Source organism: Tenebrio molitor, chromosome 9 (genome assembly GCF_963966145.1).
Source record: "Tenebrio molitor chromosome 9, icTenMoli1.1, whole genome shotgun sequence".
NCBI classification, from domain to species: domain Eukaryota; kingdom Metazoa; phylum Arthropoda; class Insecta; order Coleoptera; family Tenebrionidae; genus Tenebrio; species Tenebrio molitor.
This window is the reverse complement of record NC_091054.1, coordinates 14,891,583-14,915,437: the sequence shown is the minus strand read 5'-3', so window position 1 is coordinate 14,915,437 and position 23,855 is coordinate 14,891,583. Positions and strand designations below refer to the sequence as shown.

The following is a 23,855-nucleotide window of genomic DNA, read 5'->3' as shown; positions in this document are numbered from 1 at the left end:
TCTCTGGTTCCCCCGATTTATAGCTTCCACCCCCTCTGTGCGCAGATTTTTCGGCGGAAGTCCGAGTACGTTTCCGTCGCGATGGATTCTAGAACATTCTAGAAAAATCGCGAAGATTTACAATCGCGCGGCGATTTAAATCGTAACAATACCCATTTTGTCGTTTATTAACTTATTATCCATGTTTAGCGGGTGGCAAATGCTTTACAGCTAAGTTTATCTAGCGTAAACCGCATTTCAACCACCAGAAGATGTGGATTCCCTCAGACAAGTCCGAAAAAAACGCGTCCGCGAAGAAAACCTGTCACGGCAGTGGATGAAACTATACAAGCAGAGATTCGGAATCAGATATATGATATGTATAAAGAAAGTAAGCTTGATGTAATTATTTTGTAAAATTAGTTATTTATTTCATTACAGAAAAGCACATTACTCTCGACACTTTATTAGTACGACTACAAGAAAAATATATTTTTTAAGGAAGTAGACAATCGCTTTGGAGAATATTAAACAACATAGGCTTCCAGTGGAAAAAAGACAATTTACGCCGTGGACTTATGGAAATGAGCCATATTGTTTTTAGAAAAGAATTAATTTTTTACGTTCTTTTATTGATTTGAAAGAGGAGGAATTATTTAATTTTGTTTTTATGGATGAAACGTGGATATTTCAAGATGGAACCATAAGTAAATCATGGCAAGATAACAACGTAAAAAGTGTACGAAAAACTAAAGTCGAAGGAAAAAGGTTTGTTATTTGAAATCCTTATAAAGAAAATATTAAAAGTTTATAATTTTAGATACATAATTGTTCATGCAGGTAACAGCGATGGTTTTATCAAAGGGGCGGAACTTATTTTTTCATCGTCAACGAAAAACTCTGATTATCACGGTGAAATGAATAAACATAATTTTTTCCTCTGGTTTCAAAATCAATTATTACCAAGTTTAAAAGCACCTTCAGTTATTATAATGGACAATGCTTCATACCATTGTGACACCGAAAACAAATCACCTACATCAAATTCAAAGAAGGCTGAAATTCAAAACTGGTTGCGTGAAAGAAATATTGCATTTGAGCCAAAGAGTCTAAAACCACAATTGCTGGAAAAAGTGAAACCACCAAAATCTTACATAGTGGATAACCTGGCGCTGCAAGCAGGGCATAGAGTAAAAAAAAAAAATTTGTTACACAGTCTAGGACTGGTTTACAAATCTATGAGGGGCATGATGACCAACTCAATAGACCGGGACCAATGGCTTAACGTGACTTCCGAATCACGAGACAGAATATAGCCTTTTTTTTCTATTTTTTTTTTAATTTCGCCCTGGGTCGGAATAGAGTTATTATTATTATTATTATTATTAATTTCATGCTCAACAGGAAAATCCCAATTAAAGAGCACGTATAATTCGACCTATACAAATTAAATATCCGACAAATCCAACGATTTTAACTCTTCAATGCTACAGGAGAACAGATCAACGAGATCACCGACAGAGTTGGAAATATTGAGCATATTGTTCAAAGGAGAAAATTTAAGAAAATCCGTTCTTGGAGTTGATAAATAGAATAAGTTTTTACTACGAGTAGTAATAGAATGCTTACCAACACAAAAATTAATCTGACTGAGCAGAGAACAGCAGTCAATCAAGTTATGAAGGATTTTGTACAAGAATAATAAATTCATTAATTTATTGCGTTCAGATAAAGTTTTAAACGAGAAACGTTCTAATAAAAAGGTCTGTGAATATCAAATAGGAGGATAGCGTCCATCCTCTCTGAAACACAAGTATTTTAAGAGTCTACGCTGCAAATGTTCAATACTAGCAATGTGAACAGCATGATGAGGAAACCAAACAATCGACGCATATTCAAGTTTACTTCTGACAAATGATTGAAATAAGTGTATTAATGTGGAGATATTAGAGAAATCTCTGGTATTCCTAATAATATAGCCATAGGTCTTCCAGGAATTTTTTATAACAGAGTTGATGTGGCCTGTAAAAGACAGCTTATTATCAAACAGCACTCCCAAGTCAGAAACCAATTCAGGTCTCTCCAAAACAGCACCATCAATATTATAATCAAATTCAATCTTTTGTTTTTTATTACTAAGAGACATTACAACACATTTGGTTATATTTAACTGAAGGCTATTTCGTATGCACCAAGTGGACATTAAATCAATATTATCCTGCAACCTGACACAATCACCAAATTCTTTAATAGACGTAAAAATCTTCATATCATCTGCGTACAGCAAACAGGATACTGAAAGATCCTCAATTATGTCATTAATAAAAATATTGAAGAGAAGCGGTCCCAACACAGATCCTTGAGGCACACCAGAGGAGCAACCAAAAACATTAGAACGGTGTCCATGAACGCTAACAAACTGTTTACGACCACTCAGGTAAGAATACAAAAAATTTACAAAGTCAGAAGAGCAACCCAATGTCTCTTGCTCTCTGACAAGGATTTCATGGTCCAGCCTATCAAAAGCTTTTGAAAAATCAATATATATCAGTTTGGAGGCCCAGATCCATTGAATTAGCTACATACTGTGTGAAAGTACATATTTTGGATATCGTTGACTTACCTCTCGCAAAGCCATGTTGTGACTCTGAGATATAACTTTTAAAATAAAAAGACAAGGTATCTGATATTATGAATTCAAATACTTTAGAAAAATTGCTACAGATCGAAACAGGCCGATAATTTTCAATACAACTGCGATCACCCTTTTTAAAAACCGGCACAACCCTTGCAGTTTTCCAAATTGCAGGAAACGCATTAGTCTTCAAACACAAGTTGAAAATCACTACCAAAGGAGAAACGAAAGCCTCAACACATTCACGGATTAGAAATGATGGGATCATATCAGGACCAGCTGTGAATTTCAACTTAAGTTTGGATATTGCATTCAAAACATCTTGTTCGTTAACAGCATTTAAGAAGAAATTGCAAGATGTACTCCATTCTTCAACAGATGACTCTATGACTGAAGCTTTTTCACAATAAGCAGACTCTCAAAATAATTAGCAAAAGCTCCCGTAATCTCATCAGCGCCAGAAACTTCCGCTCCCGAAAAAGTCATATTAAGAGGAATACCGGTACCGTTCTGTTTGAATTTGACGAACTGCCAGAACTTATTAGGATCTCTCTTTATGTGAGCCTCAGCTTTAGCAACGTATTGATCATACTGTCTTTTAATGTCACCTTTAATATCTCGACGTAACATTCTATATCTCTCCAGATCACACAGTTTGCCAGACACCCTAAATTTCTTCAATATTCTGTGTTTCAACTTAATTTTCTTAATAAGCTCATACGAAAACCAAGGTGGATAATTATGCCTACTTTTTTTTTTCTTTGGAACAATTAAGTCAAACAGCTCAAATAACTTATTGTAGAAACCATGACATGCCAAATCTACATCCTCATAGCTCTCAAGAAAAGACCAATCTATAAGAAGAAGTTCGTTACGCACCATCTCCATATCAATTGCCCTAAAATTAAAATTATCACCATCATCAACACCACAAATGATCTTGATTCTAACGCCAATGGATACCAAAAGAGATGGATGATGAGGATCCCCAGGGACAAGACCCTCCTCACCCCTGGTCACACTACAATGTAAATTCGACAGAACCAAATCGAGTAGCCGATCATTATCATTAGTAATAGAGTTATGCTGCTGAATAGATAACTCACTTAAAATATGAAAAATCGGAACTGCATTACCCCGAAGTTGATCTAAATTCAAAAAGGTAATGTATTCAGTGACATTAAAATCACCTAAGAAAATTATTTTAGAACCATGCAAAAACCGCAAGGAAAGGAAAGCATAAGAAAATTCATGATAGGTATCTATGCAAAGCCAGACCAGGAGGAATATATACAAGACAAATATAGATAGTGGAGTTGAACCTTAACACAAATGAAATCAATTTCCGGAAGATTATCAAAGGCTAAATCTACATCCATCAGCTTCACTGACAATGTAGATCTAACAGCTAGAGCAACACCACCACCTCTGGACTGAAAAGTTCTACTAAAATTACGATCCTTTCTGAACACAATATAATCAGAGGAAAACAATTCGGTAGATAATACATCGTCTTTTAACCATGTTTCCGTCACAGCAACCACGTCAACATCAAGAACAGATACAGCATTATAAAATTGCACCAATTTGGTGTTAAGCCACGTACATTTTGATAAAATATTGATAAAGTGTATATTATTTTATCACACTGATTGGAAGAAAGTCACTTATTAGAGCTATCACCAGCCACAGAGTGCTGTCCATCAGAAATTTTGCTCACAGGCAGCTCAGTTGTGATGCCAAACAGATTTTCTTTGAACTTCGCCGTGGCAAGTTTGAAGTTCTTCGACTTCTACCATATCATTGTATATTCAATGCAATTGAAAATGTCTGGGGAATTGCAAAATGTTACTATAATAAACATGTTGGTAGAGATGGTCGGTCTGTGGAAAACTCGATATCCTTGTGGAAAGAAAGTTTGGCAACTGTAACTCCCCAAATTTGGGCAAACACAGTACGGCATACTGAAGAAGAAATACATCGATGGTGGGAAAGAGAAGTGCATTTTGATTTAACGGATACTTCTCCGATTATTGTTAATCTCAATGAAGATTCAGATTCTTCAGACGAAGAACATTTAAGTAGCAGCCATTCTGATTAAACTTTTTTGTGTTAATCTTTGGTTCTTTTTCATATGCATAGGTATAGTGGACTCAAGTTGCAAAAAACCACTTGTCATTTGCAACAGCATTTTTTTCATATTTTTGAACCAAATAAAGGCACAAAGGGATCAGAAAATCATAGTTTGGGTTGAATATTTTCCATATAAACAGTTTAATAGTAGTTTTTATTATACCTGCATCACAATCGCCGTTTTAAGCACGCCTGAGCGTGCGAAAACAGGCGATTTAAGCACGCCGAGCTTTAAAGGTTGCTTAGGTAACAACAAATTCACCTACATTTTGAACAATGATAAATAAACATTTATAGAAAATTTATGATAGTAACGAAAAAACAACAATTGATCATTTCTATATCAACGATTAATGACACAGATTACTTCGAAAAAGGTATTTCAATTTACTTTTTTTATTATAATTTTCAGATTGTAGTCCAGGTATAATAAAAAATAGCGTATGATACACGTTTATAAGGGCCTTTAAAACACTTGCGACGTTAAAAGCACTCCGCTACGCGTCGTGCTCTTAAACTCGTCGCGCGTGCTTTAAAGGCTTCCTTATAAACTTGTATCATAATATACTATTATTTGACGAGTTTGTGTAGGCCTTTAAAACGCTCGTTTCACTCGCGTTTTAAAATGGCCCACGCGTGCCAAAAAAGGCCCAATTTATACACGAACGAGTTGAATACAACGTTTTTTTGTTCGACGACCCCCTTAAAGGCTCCAAATCGCTAAAAATCTTTAAAATTAGCTTGACAAGTTGTGACATTTATCAAAATCCGTTCACATAGGAGAAAATTCTCAAATTCTGACAGTGTCGAACAAAAAAAGTATTTTCAAATGACTAATGCCATAAAAGTGCTGTTGCAAATGTAAAGTGGTTTTTTGCAACTTGAGTCAACTTTACTTATATAATTTGACAAAAAAGGTTGTTTATTGACATCATAATTCTAACATTCCCATAAAGTGGGACATCTTGTTGTACCGACGTAATTCACAATTCTCGAGTTCTGTTGTGCTTTGATAGAAATCGACAGTACCTAACTTAACCCGTAGCCAACGTTAAATGAAGTAGAGCCGTGCTCAAGTAAATTTGGCAACAATGCTCGCAGACCTAGGACCGAGTCAGTTTGTGCAGATTTGCATTTGTGTACACAGTGATCTTAACGTTTTAACTTCAGAAAACTGTGTTTATTTCCAAAATTTTAAGCTACCAAATTGTTTAAATGTTGAAGGGAATTTAGTATAGAGGTTGTGAAATAAATTGTGGCATTTTCTTCAGGAATTAAAGCCGTCAACTTGGTGGAAGTTAAACCGAGACAAACCTAACCTAACTTTTGTGTGTTAAACGAAATATCGTTGGTTCTAACTTCTAACAGGTATTTAAAATTTAAATATTATTCAAACATGCCTAGTAGGTATTGTGTAACAGGCTGTAAAAGTAATTACGACTCGTCTTTAAGAAATGCACAAAACAATCGCGGTGTAAGTGTTTTCAAATTTCCTAAAAATGTAGAGCGCAAACAAGCATGGTTAAAAGCAATCCCTTGAAAAAACTTCAGCTTAAGGCTGTTGCACAGTAATAAAACTTTTGGGCGAGGTGTAGTTCAAGTTGCAGAAGTATTCAGAATTCTTGGATCGGTCAAACACTGCAGCAGGTACCCTCTCGAGACCCGTCAGTCATAAAATTAGCATTTTACAAGAGCATTAAATCTTCGTATTGTGAACAAATTTGTTGGCAAATTTTAGATTTTCTTATTTCTTGTAGTTTGGATGTATTTATCTGTGCACTTTAGTGGCTGAATCTTACTTGCAGAAAATTCTTTTGAAGAAAATAACGGACAATGGTTAATACAAATGTAAAGGCTATGACTTTGACAGTGTCAGATTTCATATAAATGTTCATCAAGTGAGCTGTGCATTTGTAAAAGCACCTTTAATTTAGTTACATTACAAAAGTCACATTTATGAAGGTCATGTCCAATAAATCTTTACTTGGTAAAAATACAAAGACAAAAACAAATAAGAATTACCTTAATTTAATCAGTAAAAAGACGTAACATTGCTTTTGAAATCAGCAATGTTAAAATGGACAAAAACTAAAAAATTAGTCAAATCGGGTTCGCGCAGAGCAAGCAACTTTGAAAGTTAAAGTCACTAGCTTTAGCTTTACTACCAACAGAAAATCAGATTTTCATGGCTTGCTTAGATGCACATTTATATAAAATTGAGTATAGCTAATAAACGTCAAACAACTGACACTATTAATCAAATTTTAACGCAAAAATAGTTATTAGAGTCCAGTTTTTACCCATTTGTGATGACGTCACGATTTCCTTCCTCGCTTTCTCTCTATTGAAACGACAGAAAGGGTAAAAAACAAAATAGCGGTGCAATGGCGGACAAAAAATTTCGTCCACTGTCATTCCACTCACATATGCTATAAAGCGACCTTTAGGAACGAATAACCTCGCTTCACATGTTGACATGTGTCAATCAAATTATGTCTATAATTTATGTTTTTATGGGTGACAGTCATAAATTTCAAATTTTAATTTGCAAACGTCAATCATAATGACAATAAAGCTTAAACTACACCAAATTTTTGTGAAATGATAGGAAAAAGGTGGACAACATTTTTTGTCCGGAATATGTAGTATGTTTATTTATTGCTGGTTACTTTGTGGTTATTTTATGTTCCTGTCAATTTGACAATTTTTAATTTCTTTCACTTATTACATTGATTACAAACGTAATCTTTCGAAGCAGTTGTCAGAAAATTTCATAACATGGGTATGGCTTGCGACTACAATCTAACCTTATAGTTATTTATGATCAATTCAAATTAGTTTCTGATCCTAGCTCAAACATACGTGAAGTTACTAAATAATGACGTCATCGCAAATGGGTAATAATTGGACTCTAGGATCAGAAATAAATTTGGATTGATCAAAAATAACTATCAAATTTCAATTTTGTTGACAATTGCTTCGAAAGTTTACGATTGTAATCAATGTAATAACTAATAAGTGAAAAATAAAAAAATGTCAAATTGACAAGAGCATAAAATAACCACAAGTAATCAATAATAAATAAACGCATCGCATTTGTTTGTTTGTTACTGTTGTTTGAATAAAGAGAAAGCGAGAAAGGAAATCGTGACGTCATCCCAAAAGGGTAAAAATTGGACCATAACTTCAGAGTTCAGAGATTGAATCTTATTTTCCTAATCCTAGGGATTATTTAGCGTAAGAAAGGTAGGATTACAATAGCGCCCGTTTTCATTACCTGTATGCACAAATCATTTCCATTAAAAAAAACCTGTTATCGGATAATACATACTTACAACTTTTCTCCAATTGCAGAAAAATACTTAGAACTCTGTCAGAATCATTTAGACATTTATTGGAGAAAATTATAGTTTCTGTATAAATTAGTAGGGGTTTTAATATTCTATATTCAATCGTTACTGAGAACAACTAATTACCTACAGCTTGGCCGTTTACTCGACGTTACTAGACGCAGGTAGTTTGGCCCAAACGACCGATACCGGGTTCGATATTGGAATGGATGGGAACAGAAAACTTTATGAATGTATAATTGGGATAAATATTTTCCGTTTTGTCATTGCATTTTGAGTGTCACATTCTGAGATTATATAGTTTTTAGGTTAATAATAATTATACCTATTTTAACTTAGGTTTCTTAATTTAATTTTTTTCAATCCATTTTCATAAAGTAAAACGCCCCAAATTAAATAAACCAAATATCTTTACATCAAAACATTTTCATTAAATTCTAATCACGGATTTTATTTCTCTATGTATTATGGTTTCATAACGTGTATCAAATTTGAACTGCATCGAACAAAATTTAATTTTTAAAGTGATAGTTTTTTGACTGCTGTACCTAGGTAATTAATTTTAACAAAAAAGTAATACCCAATTTTTGTGGCGGTGAACAGTATTTATGCATCTAAGTATAATACTTTCGTATAAATATAATTTAGTTTTAAAGTCATTTTCGTGCTTGTCATAAGTGATGGGACACCCGGTACATAGTTTAAATTTTTATTTCATACTATCCGGTAGATGTTCAATTGCATCATCAATTTGAGTCCGGTAAGTAATTTATAATAACAATATCAGAGCCGGAAAGTGTCACTAAGCAACACCTAACGGGCTGTTTTATTTTTATACATCAAATTTGATATTGAAAAGTGAAAAAGACAAAAAATATTTGACAGTTTAACCTTGAAGTCGTTAGGGCTTTACGTGAATTTAGTAGGCCATTTTGTAGCCTACTCACAACAAATTAATTTGGTGTATAGATAATTAAAATCGTCCGATAAATAAGGGAGCTATGGACTCGTCTTTTTTTTTTGGATACCTGTATAATTGGTGCTCGATTAAAAAAAGTGTTATATGTAGGTATTAGGTATTTTAATTACTCGCTATTATTAGAATTAGTGATTGGTTTACTTTGTTAAAAAGATAAAAAGGTTATGATACCGCACCGCGGCAATCCGGCCATCTCCTTTCAGGTATATTTTAAAAATGGGATTCATAAGTTGACCATCGCGGCACGCCGGGCCTGCCCCGAGGTGTTCCCGTGAGCCCAGTGCAAGTATCTTCCCAACAACCCGAGTTTACGACCTCCAGGGGCTGCAGGTAGTTGAGAAGTATAGTGGACTGCCTAATAACCGAATTTTACGTGTTTTGTTGAGGCTTTTGTTTATTTTTTTGCTTCCAATCTAATTTGTTTTTCCAAAAACTGAGACAGTAGCCCCATGAGATACGTTCTTCTGAATCCAATGCACTTTTTAAATAGTCTCTAAATAAAAAATTGAGCAAAAATAATTAGAATTACTGAAAAACGTTATTAATTTTTTTTAAAAGAATGAAGCGATTTTTCAAAAAACTGAGACAGTAGCCCGGTGAGATACGTTAATGTTTAACAAAAAATATAGTCATCATAGCTTCAAACATAAAACTGTGGAAAAATAATTATCCGTTTAGCGCGCTTTACCATTGCTTGGCCAACCACTGGGCAACTGCCTTAAAGTGTGGTCTGTCAATTACATTTTAGTTCTGATGATATGATTTTATATGATAAACATTTGCAACCTGATGGAAACTGTAAACAATTGCTTTTAAAAAGCCCCAGACTAAAAGATGCGGCTGTTCCTAAGGGCGTGTTTCCAAATTTAGCGTCTTATCTATCAAAGCCAGCAATTAAAGAGAGAACTGATCCAGAGTTTAGGGGTGAAACAATTTCTAAAAGGCAAAACGATGAAGTAGAGAATTTTATGAAAGCAGATATAATAAACAATTTTAATGATTTAATAACAACATTTTCAATCGAACTTAATTTGATTGGTTGGAAACATAAAATTGTTGAATTTGGTAAGTATATATTTTTTTACATTGAATTTTAATAATTCTTTAAATATTGAGACAAAAATGTATATTAATGAATGTCTTCAAGTAAAAGTTTTTAGAATTATCTCCACAAGTTATTTAGTTACTTATTACGAAGAATTTTTCTTATTGTGGATTAGGCCTACTGGGGAAACCACAGTAAAAAAACGCATCTTGCACTCTACCTCTACGGTGATGAGGAAAAGTATGTAGCACAGCACCTTTGTTATAAATATCTATTCTGTCTGTAAAAAAAAGTTTGCTCCCCCTTCTGATTTTGTTACGAGCCGCTACTGCTGGACAGTGTAAAATTAGATATCATCCTCCATGGGGGTAAGATGGGAATTGTTGTAATACTAATAATCATCTAATAAACAATGTCAATTTATTGAGAACGTGTAAAAACGCGCCTTTATGTTTGTTAGGCGTTCGATGTTCGGCGGTTCACCCGGTCCGCCAGTCTGAACGATTGCGACGTTGCCTTTTTCTCAGCACGGCTAGTTATTTAACGTTGGCTACGCTTAACCTTACTTTAACACGTCCAACTCTTGTTTGGAAATTTTGCAACAATGTACTATTCCAGGGTGATGACGTAACTGCCTTGACTGATGATATTACCTTTACCCTGTACTTTTTTTAAACACTATTACTTTCAGTTATCACCAAGGAAAACGCACTCCAAGTTTGATCCGCGAGTTCTGGAACACCTGTATATTTTTTTTATTAAAGTAAGGCCGGGATGAGATATGGCAGTTGGTGGGGGTGAGCATAGACGGAAAATAGTCGGACGAGTCCATCTTTCGTAAAATAGGGGTGTTTAACAGATTTCCAATCAGCTGATTGTTACTGTGACCGCTATTCTCTGCTGTGACCGGTTTTGCTACGCCACTGAACACTGAAGTATTTTGTCCGAGCAGAGTTCCCCCACCGACTTTTAATCTCAGTTGTGAAAATCTGATATTTTCTGTGTTGTGAAAGTAAGAACAAAAATAAAACTGGCCTACGCCACTACACTCGATTTTGGGTCGCCCTACCCTTACGTCTTGCTCATCTTGTTAGCCACGCCTATGTACCTCTCGTTGAAACGACCTCTAACGGGTTCTCTGTCTACAATCCGACCCTCAACCACCAGACTTGGATCTCCTACAAATTCTCTGGCTTTAACCCGAACATCGATCTCCAGACCTGAACTTTTAACAGAACGTGAACCAAGACCTGAACCTTCAAATTCAGAACTTGTTCCCACTGGTCTAGGACTAGATTCTTTTCTAAAATAAAAATAGCTTGTAGCCTGCTAACATGACTCCGCCTACTGACCTCGAGGATCTGCACCCATTTTCCCTGAACTTGAACGGCCCTGTCCACCAATTGCGTCCAATCCCATTCGATGGCTTTGACCTTGGCAAGTTTCGTCCACAGACTCCTCCCTTTCCAGCCATGGGCTACGGCGCCCAAGACCACTGACCAGTTGAGCTTACTTACGGAAACTATTGCGTCACCAGATTAAACATTTTGAGAAAAATTGCAGTTATATTAAAACAATACTGTTTATAAGAGACATGATGATGAACCATATAGGTGCGACAAACAATGATCTACGCTCAGCTGATCTAGGTACTCGGATATCGAAATATTCATTCTTGTCCAGCCGTGGAGACATCCTCCCTGCCCTTACTTTGGATTCAATGCCGCATTGATTCGTACCTCTGAGAAATTTGGATGATCCTTCTACTCCCCACTCATCACCCCAACTGGTCACTACGATCCAGTAATTTACACGGTCATCAGAGGTTTTAGCGGTTACGCTTTCATCTGAGTACCACCCGATGATTTTAACAACATCAGTTCCAATTTTTTCCCCTACAACGTGTTCGTAAATCCCTAAAGCAATCAATTTTTTGCTAAATGTCATTTTGAAAGTGGTGTTACTGTTGATCTTACCTTCGCTATAATATAGATAGTCTTCGTATACCGTAATTTCTGCCACAACAGGACCATGTTTTATAATTTCAACCTGTATCTGTAATTCATCGTTTGGTAGTCTGTACGAGAGCGATCCGAAATGTTTATCTGCTATGTACGAAGTGCCAAAGTTGGGATTGGTGCATTGTATCTCACACTGGCTACTTTTCTGGTCCACAAACGAAGATTTTGAGTACGGCATGCAGCCCTTCGTTATCAAAAAGTATTATCTAGTGTCGGCCAAAACAATATTAAGGTTAAGGGAAGTTCTTGAAGAAAGATGAAGACACTACACAAGAAGAAGTAAGAAGCAGAACATTCGCAAAAACGTGCTCCAGGTATTCATGAGTTCATTTTTTCTTTAAAACAATTGTCAAAGTGTTTTCATGTTGGTATGAGCCAGGAGCATAGAGGTAGTATTGACAGGAGGGAGCACTATTTGAAAAAAGCGGAAATACCGCGTAAATGCGTACTGCCATAAAGTGGTACTAAATGCAGAGCGCCTCATGTGCCTTTTCAGTGGCGTTGTAAAATTGGGATTTTTCACTCTCTTTGCAATTCTTCCGAATTACAAAAAGTTTAACAATAACAACAAAAACAATAAAACAACACCCAAATACGGAGAAAATCCACACCAAAACCACTCATACGTAAAGCCGAAAGTGAAATAGCTGAAATGCCTAAATTACCCTTGTTGAGCACGCCACTGAAAAGATCCGAGCAGTGGACCAACGCTAACGCTTGCGCGTAGTTTGAGAAGAGTCATAAAGTGGTACTAGAGAGTGGCCGACTGATACCGCATCTAAAGCATTGACGGTATAGGGAATGCTCCCTCCTGTCAATACTACCTCCATGGCCAGGAGCCACTAGGTATTTGATGGTTATTTATTGGTTTGGCAAAATTAAATGTCAATTGTTTGTCAGCCATTTTGATGTAAAGCCGCTTGCGCTACTGAATATATTCGGTTGTATTTTTCAGTGTCCATTATTGTCTTTATTTCTTGTGGTTTCAAGAAAATTTGCTTACATCTGAAAGTTTTCTGACTTTAGAAAATTATTGAGATAACCTGATCTAGGGAGATTTTACGATACAGATGTTCCGAACGGTGCACACGAGTTCCCATCAGTATAATATTTTATACCGGGGTTTGGACGTCACGCACACGAATTCCCGTCAAGTGCAAAATGTACCCCAAATTCTAGATTCGAATTCCTGTCAGAAAAAAATCTCCGTTATTGAAAGCACTATTACGAAAGTAAGATTCAATGATGAATCTTTTATGTTCTGAAGTAAAAACCATTTTTGTGTTATAACTTGATTCATACGTTGTTTGACGGAAATTCTTGTACCTATTACGTTATAACAAGAAATAAATCAGACGGGAATTCGAGTGCCAGTGCGCCTGTTCCGAAATGAAAGGTTTTAGGGTGGTACAGTCTGGTCTTTGAGGGAATGTTGACATTGATAATTGTTTAAAAAAAAGGACTTTAGAAAACGGATCAACTTAAATAGAAATTTATTAGTCGCTGATGGTTTACCTATTTTAAAAATTGCCGTTTCCTAACCTTGACGTTTCAGTTTAAATAAAGGACAGGAAGTATGAGAATCAATGAAAATAAGAATATTTGGAGAACGTACAACATACCTACCAAGATACGTTATTTGAAAAGTAGCTACAAGAAATAATTTAGCTGTGTCTTACTTCTAATTTATTGTAAGCTCCACCTGAAACAATGCCTTGCACCATCCAAAACTCGAACACTTTCTGCACAACACCTCCTCCGCAACCATTTTGTTGTGTAACACATTCGGGACAACACGCGAGTAGATCTTCTGCAGAGAGACGACTCGTCTCAGATCCGTTACTCTCAATGCACAATCTGTCGCTCAATATCGAAGCTGGTATCATCGCCTACAAGGACCAAATCATAATTGCACTTCTGAATGAGATTTTTTTTACCCAGCTTGCGTCGCAACTTCCTACATTTACGTCATCCTTGATGAATGCACGAACGCAAGTGGGCCATTTATCGAAGTAGTGAAACGATTTGGGAATGTCTGGTAGTGATTCAAGTTTGTGTTTCAGCACGGGAAAGTCGTCTACTTCCTCGGGGTGCTTTCTTTTCCGAAAACGATCGTACAATTTGTCGGTGGCCTCGCTTTTCCTGGACACCCATTCGTAATACTTGTCATTGTGTTTTACGTGGCCCCAAAAATCTTCAGGAGGGTTAAAAACTGCGACACTAGATTGTACAGCAAGGACAGTGACAAAAAGAATAATCCATAAATTCTTCATTGCTTCAATTAGAATTCTAACAAATTAATAATGGTGGATTTCTAATTTTTTTAACTCGAAGTAGAAGTAGAAATGCGGTTGTGACATTGAAATATTTTTTCTTACAACTGTTTCATTCACGACTTGCTAGATAGTCAGAGGGTCTATAGTGTCTATAGTGTCTCTTCCTCGCTAGCATCTCCCCATCGATGGTGATCTACTGCACTACTGGTTGAAACGTTTTCTGGTTAACAGCACTATTTTCTGACTTCGACGCGTTCATTGAAACTTTCTGTCACTTTGACATTAATCAATTTTATTTATTAAAAACAGGCGAGAGTCAACATGTAGTGATAAAATTATCATCGATTTGATAGCCTCTTCTGCGTCTTTGTTTCTGTATTTTAACCAATAAAGTTAATCAAAAATGTACCATGTGACACGTGAATTATATTCTAAATGATTAAATAACTAGAGCAACGTACTCGTAGATCACGATACCTCGTAGATCTAAACTTTATTTTTCAACTTTTTTACAATGGGTACAATAATTAATGTTTAATGTTATGGGACACACCTTGAATTAATCGAAATCCGTATGCCACTAGCAGATGTAGACGACATCGAAGACGATGCTTCAGAATTTTAACACCAACACAAGCGCGATTTTGCAGGGAATAACGATGACCTCACTTGCTCTGCGGCCATCGAGACATCGGGAATATCTTGATCGCGACTTTTTATTGATTTCAGTCGTTTATTTTCAACGGAAAGTTAAGTGTTGACCAAATCTGACAAACAGCAGCAAATGTAGACAAGATCGAAGTACGAAGTACGAAGTAGGATTGAAGTACGGGTACTTTCGTTTCTAGTAGGTATGATTTTAACATTTATTTTATTCCATACTGATTCATTATATGTCAGTAATACCTTAGATACGGTAACCATTATGATAGTCATAACTCCCTTGGGAATTATACTAGGGAATTATTAGCTATTTATGCACCAAGGGCGTTACAACGATGATTACGCCCGGAGAACGATGAATCCAGTTCGAGGGCTTTAGCCCGAGAGATGGATATCGTTCGATGGGCGTAATCATTCGGTGACGCCGTGGTGCATACAAGATTTTATTTTCACTATACGTGTTCTTTAAAAAAAAAATTGGCATCTTTGCAGTTATGAATTGATGAGGGCGTTACGAATTCATTACGCCCGCTTATTCTTATTACGCCCTGTTTTATTCCCCGGTTGTTATGGACATGTTTACGTATTTCGTATCCTAGGATTTATCATGCAATTATACTAAAGTGAAAAATAAAAATTCTTAATTCCCTTCAATGTAATATCAGAAGAATTCAACAAAAATACAGCGAGAATTCTTGAATTTACCACTAAAATTGTTTCCCGCATTGCTAAAATTGAACAATTTGTCCGTTAAAGTGCTGTTAGTACTCACGATTGTGCCTAAACATGATTTTGATGTCGCACTTTTTTCGTCTGACATGCCATGACATTACATGACAGTTCGCTCAATTTAACCTCAACAATTTTTTTTTTATTTAATTTTATTAGTATGAAATAAAATATAGGTATTATGAATCGCGTGAATTACAAAGTCAGTAACGACCTCGGGCAACGTTACTTCCCCTCGGGCCCTAAAGGGACCCTCGGGATAGTACTCGTTGCCCTCTGTCGTTATGACCTATGTAATTCCCTTGATGCATAAATATCTATTTTATGTTTAGCGTAAACATGTTTGTTTGTGATATTCACGAGTTTTTTTATGCCTCTTTTCATCTATAATATACCAAGGGACAGATATATTGCCGGACATTTTTTCGAGCAGTCCTGACACACGAGTGTTTGTAGCAAGAAAATTACACGAGGGTGCCAGCCCGAGGGTAATTTTGAGCGACAAACACGAGTGTTGGACTGCAAGAAAAAAATTCTGGCGATATATATCTGCCCCGAGGTATATTCGGAAGAGAATCGCCCAAAAAAACTTTTCCCTAGGTAAATTATATCGGAAATTTTCCCTAGGGAAAATTTCCGCTTAATTAAATTGTGATTGGTTGCTATTCAAATAATTCGGAGTTGTGATTTGTCAATATAAATCATGTGACATTTGAGGGCGATTCTCATTAAAAAAAAGCATGAGTGTACGAGTAGGTTCTGCAGAAATTTCAATTATGGACGCTCAGGGTCCATATTGTCCAATTTTAACCCTACAGTATAGTCCGGACAAAATACCTAAATGTGAATTCTGACTTACTAAGGTCCGGTTGCATAAAGCGATGTCAAGTCGTTGTTAAAGTTAACACATTGTCAAGCGATCTGATTGGAGGATATTTAACATTTTATTTGAATCAGCCAATCAAATCGACGGATTTCCGACTTGACGCGTTGTTAGCTGACACGATGTTATAGTTGTCCGTTTTCTCTAAGGTTACATTGGGGCCGTAATAGTTATTTATGTATTAAGGGCGTAATGAAGGAGATTGTGGCCCGCGGCCATAACACGCTAGGGTCACAAACGCTAATTATGCCCGTGGTACATACAAAATTTTTTGTCCGGTCGAAGTTTTGAATTTTATAATAATTTAGGTAGATTCAATTTCAAAATAACGACACAAAAATCAGGAAGGTGGAATAAGCCAGTTATTGTTATTACTGTAGTAACGGCATAAACAAGGGCCATAATAGTTATTTATTTAACGAGTTCGTGTGTAATTTGGGCTTTTTTTTGGCATGAGTGGGCCAGTTTAAAACTCGAGTGAAACGAGAGTTTTAAAGGTCCACGAGTGCCAAAAAAGCGCAAATTACACAAGAACGAGTTGAATACAACGTTTTTTTGTTCGACGAGCCCCCCCCAAAGGCTCCAAATGGCTGAAAATTGTTAAAATTAGCTTGACATTTCGTTTTGACAAGTTGTCAAATTTATCAAAATCCGTTCACACAGGAGAAAATTCTCAAATTCTGACAGTGTCGAACAAAAAAAACTTTTTTGTAATATCTAGTTGTTAAAGGTGGCTTTCCGGACTGTTTGTCACCATGTAAACAACCTCATAACGGCCGGAGTCCGTTATAGGTGTCCGTTATGAGCGGGAGCGGCCGTTATGAATGACTAAATAACTATAGCAACGTAGATCTAAACTTTATTTTTCAATTTTTTTACAATTGGTACAATAATTAATGCTTAATGTTATGGGACACACCTTGAATTAATCGAAATCCGTATGCCACTAGCAGATGTAGATGAGATCGAAGATGATGCTTCAAAATTTTAACACTAACACAAGCGCGATTTTGCAGGGAATAACGATGACTTCACTTGCTCTGCGGCCATCGGGAATATCTTGATCGCGATTTTTTATTCATTTTAGTCGTTTATTTTCAACGGAAAGTTAAGTGTTGAACAAATCTGACAAACAGCAGCAAATGGAGACAAGATCTAAGATGAAGCTTCACTAACACAAGCGCGATTTTGCAGGCAATAACGATGACCTCACTTCCGGACATCGGGAATATCTTGATTGCGATTTTTTATTGATTTCATTCACTTATTTTCAACGGAAAGTTAAGCGTTGAACAAATCTGACAAACAACATTGAAACAATTTTTTTTCACAAACAACGGTTGACATGACGACGTCCTCTGCACACTTATTATTCATTCGGTTGAAAAAAATGTATTTAAAAAGATAATTGTGAACGAATCGTAGAGATATTACAAAAACTATTGTACAATACACGTCCGTTAGGGCCTTTACAGCCTCGCCAGTATTATTCGACTCGCTCTGCGAGCTCGTCTCACAAAATCTCTGGCTCGGCAGTAAAGGCTATCCTAACGGACTTCTACTGTAAAATACTATTACAGCCCAGGGCTATAATATACTGAATTACGCCCTAAAAACTAGTCCATAAGTAGGCAAAAATCGCCCGATCGGACATAAAAGTAGTTACCTCCTACTAACAAGCTGCTTTTTTGTGTGGGTTTCAGAAGCTACGCGCCCCTGCAATAAATAAAAAAACTCTGAACAAAACAACCAGCCGGGTTTGCCTTCTGTTTACAACCACAAAATGTTTCCTATTGTAGACATATCAACTTTTACACAATGGGATAATTTTACGGCCTCAATATAACCTTAGAGAAAACGGACAACTATAACTAAGTTTTATACAACCGGACCTAAGTCAAATTATTTAACAACATTATAACGATAATAAAGATTTATGATAGGTCGTTCTCGAAAAGGAGCAGGTATAGTTCTCCCAGAGCTGCAGTGATTTTATGGCAGGGTACCATTGCATAAACGTTAACAACACCAACAATAGGTTTAAACCACAAGTACAACCCCTAATCGTAAATTCGTCCAAGTACTACCCTGTAAACTGGCAGGTATAGAACGAAAATGATGATTGACAGGGGTCTGTTTATGTCGCTTATCGGCATGAACAGGCGTAATAATTACTATTGCCCTGCCATAAAATCGCTGCAGCTCTGGGAGAACTATACACAGGTGTCCCAGAACTCGCTCTCCAGAGAAAAGAGGAGAAATCTTCATAAGGACAAATAAATAATCCCAAAGGAAAATTTTTCTATCTTGAATCGTATTCAAGAGAAGAACATTTTAATTCGACCAGTTAAAGCGTTTTAAGCCATCCAGGTCTATTTCCCGTAATTATTGCTAGGTTGCATATTTTATTACGTTTTCAATAAACTGACCGGCTATGAAACTTTTGAGAAACGTCAGTGCCAAATTTCATTCAAATCGCTTTAGTACCGCCGTCGTGGTCAACCGTGCTCTTTCATCATGTATTTTGCAGCGGATTATGTGAAAATGTTGATAATAATTTACGGAGAATGTGGAAATGAAGAAAATCCACATGCTCTATTTTCAATAGCAACGATTTTATATAAATTTGTGGGCTGGTCCTTTAGGGAATCGTGTGGTATGTCTTCAATAGAAATTAGTTTACATGTCAGCTAACTTCTCTCTTTGAATTTCCTGCACGATTAACGAGAGACATTTACGCAGAATTTTTGAACACAGACATTCCACTTCTTTTTTGTGCTAACTTGCTGGTTTAAACATGACGGCTCATCACCAGACTTTAGCCGACAAGTTCGAGAAATTCCCGGTAAGAATAACTCAGTGGTCGCGTTTAGGGACCTTTGGGTACAATAATTACTCCTGAAATGATTACGAATTCTAATCTGATTCTTTTTCGACGGGCACGGTTATACTTGCAAATGAATGGTGGCCACTTTGAGCACTTGCTCTAGTTGTATTTATTTTTCGTTTCATAATCCCTTTTGGCTAATGTTATACATTTTCTCCCGTTTTTTAACGATAATCTTCCTTGCATTAGAATAAACAAGGTTGTTTTCAGAACCGCCATTAGTTGTTTTATTAAAAAAAATAAAAATAGATTTATACGATCGATGGTGAGTGTCACATCTTGAAAGACATCTGTCTTAACCTAACATGTTGATATTGACAGTTTGGCAGAAATGTCATTCTGACAGTGTGATAATATACGGTTAGCAACCAATTGCATTCACATTAACACCTGGAGTTCTCTTTCTGGAATTGGTGGATGTTAGACGTCTCACAACTATGTTACGCACGGCCTCCTAGATTAATAAGAGACTCGTCTCTTATGAATCTAGGAGGCCGTGATGTTACGTAAGCTTGGGATCTAGATCGTGGTCGGTATTCGTCAGTTTTCTCTGGGGAGCGAGTTCTAGGACACCTGTATAAATACAGTGAATTTTCGAAATTCTCTACCTGCAACTTTGGTGGTAGATAACCATCTGTTCCCCATCCTAAATCTTTATTATTGTTATCTTTACATTTTTATTTGAACATGTTAAATAATTTGACTATATCACGTTCTCCGTCTGCAATCGGACCATCAACCACCAGACCTGGATCTTCTACAAATTCTCTGGCTTTAACCCGAACATCGATCTCCAGACCTGAACTTCTAACACAACGTAAACTTATTAGACCTGGAACTTCAAATTCAGAACTTGTTCGCACCGGTCTAGGACTTGTATCGCCGTATGATATAAGTCCAGTAGGTATAAATCTATGTTTCGTGAAGATTCTTTTCCAAAATAAAATTAGCTTCTAGCCTGCTAAAATGACTCCGTACTGACATCGACGAACCGTACCCATTTACCCTGAGCTTGAAAATCCCCGTCCACCAATCGCGTCCAATTCCACTCGATGGCTTTGGCCTTGGCAAGCTTCGTCCACAGACTCCTCCCTTTCCAGCCATGGGCTACGGCGCCCAAGACCACTGACCAGTTGAGCTTACTTACGCAAACTATTGCATCACCAGATTAAACATTTTGAGAAAAATCACAGTTATATTAAAACAACACTGTTTATAACAGGCATAATGATGAACCATATAGGTGCGACAAGCAATGATCTACGCTCAGCTGATCTAGGTGATGGTGGTGCTCGGATTTCCAAATATTCATCCTTGTCCAGCCATGGAAACCTCCTCCCTGCCCTTACTTTCGATTCAATGCCGCACTGATTCGTACCTCTGACAATGTCGAATACTCCATCTCGTCCCCACTCATCGCCCCAACTGGTCACTACTGTCCAGTAGTTTACGCGGTCATTATCAGTTTGGGCGGTTACGCTTTCCCGTGAGTCCCACCCGACGATTTTAACAACTTCAGTTCCAATTTTTTCCCCTACAACGTGTTCGTAAGTCCCTAAAGCAATCAATCATTTGCTTAATGTCATTTTGAAAGTGGTGTTACTGTTGATCTTACCCCAGGTATAATAGAGAAGGTCTTCGTACACCGTTATTTCTGCCACAACAGGACCATGTTTAATAATTTCAAACTGTATCTGTAATTCATCGTTTGGTAGTCTGTACGAGAGTGATCCGAAATGTTTATCTCTTTTGTACGAAGTGCGAAATTTTGGATTGGTGCATCGTAACTCACACTTGCTACTTTTCTGGTCCACAAACGAAGATTTTGAGTACGGCATGCAGCCCTTCGTTATCAAAAAAGTATTATCTAGTGTCAGCCAAAACAATATTAAGGTTAAGAGAAGTTTGTGAAGAAAAATGAAGACACTACACAAGAAGAAGTAGGAAGTAGAAGAATCGCAAAAACGTGTCCCAGGTAGACAATGAATCTATCGTCAAATAGAAATTATGGTTTACCTATTTGACAAGTGGCTGCTCTTCAACCTTGACGCTTCAGTTTAAATAAAGGACTAGAAGTATGAGAAACAATGAAACTAAGAATATTTGAAGAACTTACAGCATACCAAGACACGTTATTTGAAGAATAGCTACAAGAAACAATTTAGCTGTGTCTTACTTCTGATTTATTGTAAGGTCCCCCTGAAACAATGCCTTGTTCCATCCAAAATTGGAACACTTTCTGCACAACACCTCCACCGCTACCATTTTGTTGTGTAGCACATTCGGAACAACACGCGAGTAGATCTTCTGGAGAGAGACGAGTCGTGAAGGATCCGTTACTCTCAATGCACAATCTGTCGCTCAACATCGAAGCTGGTATCATCGCCTACAAGGACCAAATCGTAATTGCACTTTTAAATGAGATTTTTTTTACCCAGCTAGCGTCGCAACTTCCTTCGTCTACGCTATCGTCCCTTAATACATCTCTGCAAGCGTGCCATTTGTTGAAGGAGTGATACGATTTGGGAATGTCTGGTGGTGATCCAAATTTGTGTTTCAGCACGGGCAAGTCGTCTTGTTCTTCGACGTGCTTTCTTTTCCGGAAACAATCGTACAATTTGTCGGTGGCCTTGCCTTTCCCAGAGTCCCATTCGTAATACTTGTCATTGTGTTGTACGTGGCGCCAAAACTGATCAGGAGGGTTAAAAACTGCGACACCAGATTGTACAGCAAGGACAGTGATAAAAAGAGTAATCCATAAATTCTTCATTGGTTCATTTAGGATTCTGGTAAATTAATAATGGTGGATTCCTAAATTTTTTAACTCGAAGTAGAAATAGAAATGTGGTCGTGACATTCCATTGAAATATTTTTTCCTACAACTGTTTCATTTCTTTGTTGTTACACAAATAAAATCTCCTTGACAACGGTTGGCTAGGTGACATAAATGCAACACTTGTGTTATTGAGATTTATAATAAGAACAATGATTTCTTGGCTAAAAACTGATATATTTAGAACAAGACTCAATACACTTCACATTAGAACAATGTTCAAAAGGATCAACAAAACGCAGTTTAAAAGTAGCTGTTCACATTCAGAAAATCTAGATTTAGAACTTGCATTATAAATTCACGAGGATTCATTTCTGACGGGTTTCTTCCTGCTCTCACATCTCACTCAATTCCACAGTGATCGGTATCCCTCATGATTTAAAAAAAAAAAACATAAGTTCCCCCACTCGTTAGCCCAACTGTTTGTCACTAACCAGTGCTTGCCATTCTCTTTTTTAGCCCATCCCATTATCTTGACGACAGCGCACCGACTTCTTAATCGGCGAAATGTTTGTACACGCCTCAACCAATCACAATTCATCGAGCCTTCAAGACTCAAGCTTCAACTCACCTTCTTTGTAAAAGAAGAAGTCTTTATATACCGTCATCACTGCTGCAACAGGACCGTGACTCATCATCTCCATTTGTATTTGTTTCTCGCTGTTCGGTAATCTGTAATGGAGGAATCCCAAACGTTTGTCTTCGTTGTAGACAGTCCCGTAGTCTTTGTTGGTGCATATCCTATGGCAACCATTCGTGCTGTGACCATTGTCGGAAGAGCTAAAAGTCATAAATTAGTTTTTGGTTTTGCACACAAGCCCTAACCACTACGAAAAGTCTTAGTTCCTTCGAACTGTAATCGTGTCTTCCAGACACGACACTCTCGTTCATCCCAAACTCCCAAGCTTTAGTTTAGGTCAACCCTCCGTCACATGCATTTGTGTTCTCTGTGCAGTCTTTCAACACCTTAGCTCGTCTTCGGCAGACAGCTGAACCACCTTGTGGTGGAACAACATAGGTAATAAAAAAGTTCCAAAGCACAAATATGTTTTGAATATTATTATAAACTGCACACGCCCTTGCGGTAGTTTTGATTTATCATTTTAGTGGAGTAACGTTAGGTTTTTATTTCGGAACCAGTAGCAAGAGCTCGGATTTGAACGAAATTTTTTTAATGTGTTATAAATAAAACATATTAAAACCTTTATAGGTTAAAAATTGCCGCTCATTGTTTATTTCATTAATTTATTTTTTATTTATAAGAACTGAAATTTTCCAGTTAGAAATCGTTATTTTCGCAAGAAAAATACTAGAGAACAATATAGAATGACTTTGGGAAGAGTATATTGTTATATTGAAACTTGTTTGGAATGAATTGTATGCGGAAAAAGAAGAACAATAGGCAGATGTTCGGTAGCCCGGTGTTGACCGACTCAGATAGA

General features: G+C 36.8%; 2 protein-coding genes and 1 long non-coding RNA gene across 4 annotated transcripts in view; 1 reads left to right on the top strand and 2 right to left on the bottom strand.

The window, feature by feature from the left end:
• Positions 1–23,855, top strand: part of LOC138138849 (uncharacterized) — a 206,940-nt gene that overhangs the window by 21,227 nt on the left and 161,858 nt on the right. The gene's annotated exons all lie outside the window — the stretch shown is intronic.
• Positions 11,667–14,718, bottom strand: LOC138139234 (cathepsin B-like cysteine proteinase 4). 2 transcript variants are annotated; one of them, XM_069059439.1, is made up of 5 exons: positions 14,080–14,718; positions 13,896–14,031; positions 13,822–13,844; positions 12,098–12,326; positions 11,667–12,037 (listed from the first exon to the last, which is right to left on the bottom strand). In XM_069059439.1, the coding sequence occupies exons 1-5, from the start codon at positions 14,413–14,415 to the stop codon at positions 11,685–11,687; spliced, it is 1,077 nt and encodes a 358-aa protein (XP_068915540.1). In that variant the 5' UTR covers positions 14,416–14,718; the 3' UTR covers positions 11,667–11,684. The 2 variants fall into 2 exon arrangements, with proteins under 2 accessions (XP_068915540.1, XP_068915539.1); XM_069059438.1 differs by having other exon boundaries at positions 13,822–14,031; positions 14,080–14,717.
• On the bottom strand, positions 20,756–22,484 carry LOC138139331 (gut-specific cysteine proteinase-like). Its single transcript, XM_069059569.1, has 4 exons — positions 22,015–22,484; positions 21,757–21,966; positions 21,196–21,424; positions 20,756–21,135 (listed from the first exon to the last, which is right to left on the bottom strand). The coding sequence occupies exons 1-4, from the start codon at positions 22,348–22,350 to the stop codon at positions 20,774–20,776; spliced, it is 1,137 nt and encodes a 378-aa protein (XP_068915670.1). The 5' UTR covers positions 22,351–22,484; the 3' UTR covers positions 20,756–20,773.